Source organism: Lactuca virosa, chromosome 8 (assembly GCF_052849685.1).
Source record: "Lactuca virosa cultivar CGN04683 chromosome 8, Lactuca_virosa_CGN04683_v6, whole genome shotgun sequence".
Lineage (NCBI taxonomy): Eukaryota > Viridiplantae > Streptophyta > Magnoliopsida > Asterales > Asteraceae > Lactuca > Lactuca virosa.
In genome coordinates this window covers 44,626,545-44,634,596 of record NC_136433.1, presented here as the reverse complement: position 1 = coordinate 44,634,596, position 8,052 = coordinate 44,626,545, and the positions used below count along the sequence as shown (strand labels likewise).

The following is an 8,052-nucleotide window of genomic DNA, read 5'->3' as shown; positions in this document are numbered from 1 at the left end:
AAGGTGATACATACTTCGTTCCAAAACAAGTCTTAGAGTCATAATCCAAGATTGTAATTTGAGTGATACATCTTAAAGAAGGTTTATTAACACTTGTCAAATGTAAGAGTAAAATGTGTCTTACTCTTGTACATTTGAAATTGGTAAGTTGTGATGTTTTGGATAAAACAGAGACCAACTTAGGCCAATTGTGTGAAGTGTTTGTCTTGATAAGAATCCGCACTATCTCTTGAATATTTGTTTGTCAAGGAATGGGTCTTGGCAAGAGAGTCTTATATGTCAAGAGGACAGTGGGAGTCTAAAAGATCTTGAAAGAGTCTAATCAAGAATAAAACCTGCACACGACTTGAGGTTTATAACCTATCGTGTTGACATATTCCTATTTCTGTGCCCATTCTAGTTAAAGTTGGCTTTGCATATGAGTTCTGAGAGTTCTCAATTGGTTACATAACAACTTGGAAGCAATGACAGGCCCTTGTGCTGCCAGGTGGCAAGAAGTTAAGACTGCACAAGTTCAGTCCATATGAATTTGTCACTAACCGTGTCTTGTGATTATGGTTTTGACAAATTCACATGGATAGGAACACATACACCATAAAATCCAAGTGTCATAAGGTTTCTCTTCGATTCATGAAAATGATGGTGAGGAAACACTTTCACTAAGTAGATTTTAAATAGATAGCAATTGTGATATTTGCATTCTCAAAGTCGTTAGTGGAGCGTGCGTGGTTAACCGACAAACTAACATGGACTTGTGAGAAATGGAAAAGGTCTAAACAATTGAGACTGTGATTACTGCATCCCTTTTCATAGTTCTAAAATTGTTTAGACACCCATATGAGCTATCTAAGGGAAGGTGTATGACTTTGATAAAGTTTTATCAAAGCATCTCATATCAGAAATCTGAACTTTGGTAAGAAAGTCAATAAAGTATTGATTTCTAGAAGTCCAACTGATTTCTGAGTACATGTCAAAGCTAGTGGGAGCATAAGTGTTATGCTAATAATCATCATGTTAGTGGGATCATGATGATTATAATAAGTGTTGCAAGTAAGCAATGTTAATTATAGAAAACAAAAGTTTCAATTGGAAAAAAGTTATTTTACTATAACTAAGGGAGATGAAATTATACTTCATTTCAATTCTAAAAGCTTAGATCGTGAGATTTTAATCAAATTTAGTCAAGTATATATATGAATGTTATGTTGGAATGGTTCAAATGGTTCAACATAAGGAAATTCTATATATGGGAACATTATTTGCGTTCTAAAATTCGATTGTGATTACGGCATCCTTTTTCATAATCTGAATTATGAGAACATGGCAAATAGAAATTGAAATATTATAGCAAAGACTGGTCTAGTATCATGTCTTTATGTGAGACATCATGAATCATGTCTCATATGCTTCAGATATAGGATCGATTGCATGTGCTATAATGTGGATCTGTTCTAAATTTTTCCAAATGCCTATGGCATTAAGAGGGAAAAAGTACTAGAACTGGATGTGACTAAAGTGATTAAGTAATTGTCGAGGACAATCTAAGGTTTACCAAAGATTGGTTGCTCAGGGATAGTTGGAAGTATGGTGTAAATTTTTGGAGAGGATCATATTCACATATTCTGAAAAAGAGGCAACTCTTGTTCAGAAGTGATAGTCAAAATGGGAATATGGAAATGTCTCCATGGGTGGAAACTATTCAATCTGTGTAAGATTAGAAAACTTAATGCAAGAAGGCAGGGGTGGATGCTAAGAGGGGTCAGGGGGGCCATGGCCTCCCCAGTTTTAAGGCTCCTAATACGTTATATATATATATATATATATATATATATATATATATATATATATATATATATATATATAATTTTTTTATAAAAAAAATCCAATAATCATTGCATTTGGTAATTGGCCCCTCCGTTTTGAGTTGTGATGTAAGTTACAAAACTTTGTTATCAAGTGATAAACTCATCCGAAAATCATTCCCCAAATAAAAAGAATCAGTGATAAAATCAAAAGAAACCGTATTACATTAGGAAATTAATTAAGTTAAGAAACTCTCTATAAAACAAAATAAAAAATCAAATCAAACATAAAATTCTTTTAACTCAAAGATTTGGGTTTAAGAAAACAATGAAGACCTAGAAATATCGATGTCGGAAAAATTCCAAATCTCCCACCGGAAAAACTTTGTCGTCCGTCATCCATCTGCATCTCCCCCACCGGTCTCTGTGGTCGCTCGTCGGACCACTGCTTCTCTGTCGTTGGACTGCTTATTTTCCGCCTCCCTCTTTTTTGCTCCGCTGTTCGCCGTCCCTCTCAAATAATCTGTATCTTCTTCGGCTCTTCGCGTTCCACTGGTACTAATTTTCTACTCGTTTTTTTTATTTACTTGCTTTCTCTTTCTTTTAGTGTTTCTCTTTCTATATGTTAAAGGTGGAGTGTAGCTTTGTCATAGAGTGACAAGTGAGAATTACTTTAATAAATAATGATCATAAAATTTATATATATATATATATATATATATATATATATATATATATATATATATATATATATATATATATATATATATATATATATATGGGAAAAGTGAATATACCCTTAAGGGTATATAAGCTTAGGTACCCAAACTCATAATAATACGTCGTTTTGTTTGATATATTCATTATAATATTGTTAAACTTCAATCCTTAACTTGATTTATATTCAATATTTTTAAAATTTCATTATTATCTTCCTCTTACATCACATCTTTTTGTCGAACACTTAATAGGCTATATATATTATTGTTGAAAATGACAATTATATAAGAGGAAGATAAATATGAAATTTATAAAAATCTTTGAAGTAATTCAAGTTAGAAGTTGAATTATAAGAACATTGGACAATTACAATGTCTATATATGATACAAAACGATATAGTATGGTGAGTTTGGGTACCTGAGCTTATATACCCTTAAGGGTATATTCACTTTTCCATATATATATATATATATATATATATATATATATATATATATATATATATATATATAATATTGCCAGTTTGCCACTCGATTTCTGTGAAGAAATAGACTCTTCACAACCTTATATTAATATTATTTATTGTTTTTAAAACTTGTGGTAATTTAGTATGCAAATACAATATGTAAAGTGTGAAGACTATAACGATTATGCTTGTATATAAGTGTATAATGAAATTAATTAAAACCATAATATATTGTTTGTTTAGGTTTTAATATAATAAAAAAATCAGTAACTTATATTCTTATAAAAACATAGTTGTTTGATATAATATATTTGTTACTTATTATTTTATTTTGGTATTTTGTTTTGTTATTTATTAATTATTAGTTAATATTTTATGTAGTTCATATCAACATGAAAAAACAATCAACTATTGACGGGTTATTTAAAAGAAAACGTGTCAATTCTACTCAAGATTCTGAAAAACCACCAGAGATTGTTTTAGATGAAAATACCCCAACGTCTAGTATTCATGTTGTGGTAAACCCAACATCTAGTATTCCTGTTGCGGAAAACCCAACATCTAGTATTCTTGTTGCAGAGAACCCATCCAAAAAAGCTCAACTTGAAGCGAATGGAATTGATCTTAATACAGTCGAACGAGATCCCGGTTTGCGTATGCAAATTTATGATTTTCCAATTAATCAACGAGATAGCATCCGCCGAGCATATATAAATCTTGGTCCCTTTCAACCGAAACTTTCAGTATATCCAAAATCTGGACCAGAAACCCATAAACGTAGCTTTCAAGTTTCTTGGTTTAAGTTATTTCCTTGGCTTGAATACTCAAAGAGTCGAGATGCTGCATTTTGTTTCCCATGTTTTCTATTTAACAAACCTTCTGGAATGGGACAATACGGCCAACGGACATTTACTATTAGAGGGTGTTTGGTACAGAGAATTAGGGGCAGAGAAATGAAATGTATTCCACTTCTCTTGTTTGGTTAGTATTTAAAAAGGAGAGAATGAGAAATAATTTAATTCCATTTCCACCTAATTAATTCTCTATATTTTATAGAGAAAATGGGAGAAACAACTATTGGGAAATAAAAAAAAAAGCGGAGAATTGATATCATGCTTTTATCCATCAACAGGGTATCACGTTCGAATCTTCCCATCAACAATTACGCTTCAATATAAGTTGATCTATTCCCTCACTTGCGTAAACCTTCACGATAAACCCTACTGCTGCGTTACTTCTACCCCCATCACGTCAAACGCTACTCCTATTTCTACTATTTCTCAATTGAAGGTGTGATTTCTTTCTTTATTTCTTTTTCATCAATACAATTATTCGTGTGTATTTTTTTTGATTGACGCCTGCGCTTTTTATATGGTTCCAATTTGCTTTTTTGAAAAAGCAATTGTTCATAGGAATATTTTTTGTTAATCGTGTGTAGATACTTGATTTTATGGTACATAGGATTTCACATGGTTGTTTTAATATTGCAATAATTTGGAATTACAATGATTTCGACAGAGGTGTTTTAGTATGCATTAATTTTCAAATTTATATGTGTACTTTTATACGAATACCTATAAGTAATTTAAGTTTTCAACTTTTCATATTTCATTCTATAATAATTACATATATGGCAAATGGCATCACTTTAAATGAAGATCAAATAATCCAATTTACGCTAGTGGATCAAATCCTCTCTTTTGTTGAAGAATGTATATGGTGTAGGAGTTGTTAGGAATATTATGTTTTAGGATTAGGATCAAGAAATACCTTATTTTGTTAAGTTTTGGTTGAGTTATACAACCATAAACACGGACTGTGAGGATTGTTGTCTTTTGTATTCATTATTTGGTGTGATAATATTATGTTTAATTGTTGAATGACTATTTCAAGCATCTACTGTAAATTTTTTTGTAGGCATGGCAGGGTGAAGCAAACACACATGGACTAATGAAGAGGATGCAAAGTTGATTGAAGCATTGTTGGAGTTACATGTATCCGGAAAGTATGGTGGTGCTGACAACGGATTCAAACCCGGTTATTTGAAGGCGGTGCAACAATTACTAGATGTAAGTCATCCTAACTTGGGTTTGAAAGCAGAACCTCATATTAAATCGAGGATGAAGACATGGAAAAACCATTTCAACATCGTACACGATATGGTATATGGAACAAACACGAGTAGATTCGGCTGGGAAACGAATAAATGTTGTGTTACCGCCGATGCTGAAGTTTGGGATGAGTACATTAAGGTACTATAATGATTATGTTTGTAGTATTTTTATCATCATTAAAACAGATTGTAAATGTATACTAACCAATTAATTTTTTTTTCTTGTAGAGTCATAAAGGTGCTGCATGTTTTCGCGATAAACCATTTCCCCAATTCGATACCCTGTGTCTTTTTGAATCATATGGGGATTGAGTGTACATATTTTCATAAAATTGCACAAAAAGCATATGATGATTTGTTAAATGACGCACAAGATATACGAAATGTGTTTGAGAAGTTTACAGAGGAAGATCGTAAGAATAATAGACTCAGATTGATGGCTACTATTTTTTCAGTCCGTTGGTGTGCCTTTTAAGCAGTTCCATTTAGAGGTCGTGATGAAAGCTCAGATTCCATCAACAAAGGAAATTTTCGTTAAATGTTAAAGGCAATTGGCTTTTATAACAACGAGATGAAAGAACTGTTTCGGACTGCTCCTAAATATGCATTATATACATCACCATCAATTCAAAAAGAGATTCTAAACCTTATCTCAACTAGGGTGAAACGGATGATTTGTAAGGAGATTGATGGTGGAAATTTTTGTTTACTTGTTGATGAAGCACGTGATGAGTCTAACAAAGAACAAATGTCAATTGTTTTGGGATTTGTAAATAAAGATGGTGTTATCGTGGAGCGTTTTTTGGACTAGTTCATGTACCAGACACTACATCACAAAGTCTTAAGAATGGAATCTATTATGTATTGTCACATAACAATCTTGATTTTAGATCAATTTGTGGCCAAGGGTATGACGATGCAAACAATATGCGAGGTCGGTTCAAGGGTTTGCAAGCATTAATTTCAAAAGATAGTCCATATGCCTATTATATTCATTGTTTTGCTCATCGATTACAGTTAGCATTAATGGCTGCTTCACAAGGAGTTGTTGCAGTGCAAAAGTTTTTTTACTAAGTTACCTTTTGTTATTAATTTTGTCGGTGCTTCCTCCAAGCGTACTGACCAACTAAGAGATACACAAGCCGAGCAAATTGCATATATGATTTCTATTGATGAGTTAGAGACAGGTAGAGGTCTCAATCAGATTGGTACATTACAACGAGCTGGAGATACCAGATGGAGTTCTCACCTTAAATCAGTTTCGAGTTTAATCAAGATGCTTAGTCCTACATGCGAGGGTTTACTTAAAATTATTGAGGATGGCACTGGTTCGATCAAATGGATGCTGATTCAGCATATGAGATTATTACTTCATTTGAGTTCATTTTTGTTTTGCATCTTGTGAAGGAAATAGTGGAGATAACTGATTTACTTTGTCAAGCTTTACAAAGACAATCTCAAGATGTTTGCAATGCATTGAAGCTAGTTGCATCCACCAAAGAACTTTTGCAAATAATGAAAGATGAAAGATGGGATGGTTTTCTCTCTCTTGTTAAGTCATTTTGTCAGGATCGCGATATTGATATCCCTGATTTATCTTCTGCCTACTTTAGCAGAGGGGCTCGAGCTCGTAAGGAGCATAGCGATCATACACTTGAACATCATTACCGAGTGGATATCTTTTACGAAGCCATTAATTGTCGATTAATGGAATTGAATCACCGGTTTAATGATAGCTCAATGGAGTTGCTTCAACTTTCTGCAACTTTAAATCCTAAAAGTGTTAATGAGCCTTTTCGAAGTGGTGATGTATGTCGGTTAGTGGAGAAGTTTTATCCTGAAGATTTCAGTGAACAAGAGGAATTACTTTTGAAGTTGCAACTTCAACACTATGAGATTGATGTCGTTAAACACGCAAATTATAAACTATTGACATCTATTTCAGAGTTGTGTCAATGGTTGATAAAGACCGGAAGAGTGGCTAACTTTCATCTTATTTATCGAGTAGCTAGTCTCATACTTACTCTTCCGGTTTCCACTGCTACAACAGAAAGATCATTTTCAGCGATGAACCTTATTAAAACAAGGTTACGTAATAAGATGGAAGATGAGTTTTTGAACGACTCACTGATTCTGTACTTTGAAAGGGAACTTGCCGAAACGATTAGTCTAGAAACAATTGTGCAAGATTTCAAAAATGCAAAAGATCGACGAGTTCCACTTTGAAGTGGGATGTAACAATATTTATAATTAGTTTTCTTGTTTCGAATTTTGATATGTCATAATTTTGAACCAATTTTTTTGTCTATATAGTTTTGTTTTGAAGTTTTAATTTCGGCCCCTAGCTATAGTGCTTGTGTTCCGCCCCTGCAAGAAGGATGTTCAAAGCAATGTACTTTGAATATGAGACTTCGTTTTCCATGGAGTTGATCTCCATTGGAATACTCTGTAATGTCTGTTGACAAGTCTTTGTGACTTTGTGCATAACCATTATAGAGGATCAGTGCATATAAGTTTAAAATCTAACAGATTTCGGTAAATGGCAGGAATTTGGAATTCTTGCATTTGCGGTAAGGATTTGGGATTGTGAAATGAGAATCATTGGAATTATGTTCAATCGATCTATTCCACAAAGTAAAGATCATAGACAAACATAGTGTGCATACTTGGTGTATGGCATGACTAGTGTTCAGAAAAACATAGTGTACATGCTTGGAGCATGGGACAACTATTGTTTTAATTCAAGTATTAAGTTCATAAATTTGAAACATTATACAATGAATAATGTGTAATCAATATGGTGATAAATAAAAGGTGTTCTATTTATATTCATAAGTTCTGAGACCATATTGGATTCGATTATTCTTGTGTTTCACTTTGCATGTTTTGACTTCTAGAATAACTAGGTCATTCTTTCTGAATGACTAAGTTATTCAAACCATCCACAATC

The 8,052-nt window shown here is 32.8% G+C and overlaps 1 protein-coding gene across 1 annotated transcript; it reads left to right on the top strand.

Moving 5' to 3' along the window:
- The first annotated feature begins 6,440 nt into the window (after positions 1-6,440).
- LOC145130302 (uncharacterized) lies at positions 6,441-7,328 on the top strand. Its single transcript, XM_079065124.1, has one exon. It carries the CDS (start codon positions 6,441-6,443, stop codon positions 7,326-7,328), a length of 888 nt encoding a protein of 295 aa, XP_078921250.1.
- Positions 7,329-8,052: the final 724 nt, after the last annotated feature.

Coding starts and splice junctions, on each gene's coding strand:
- LOC145130302 (XM_079065124.1), top strand. CDS start 6,441: ATGGATGCTGATTCAGCATATGAGATTATTACTTCATTTGAGTTCATT.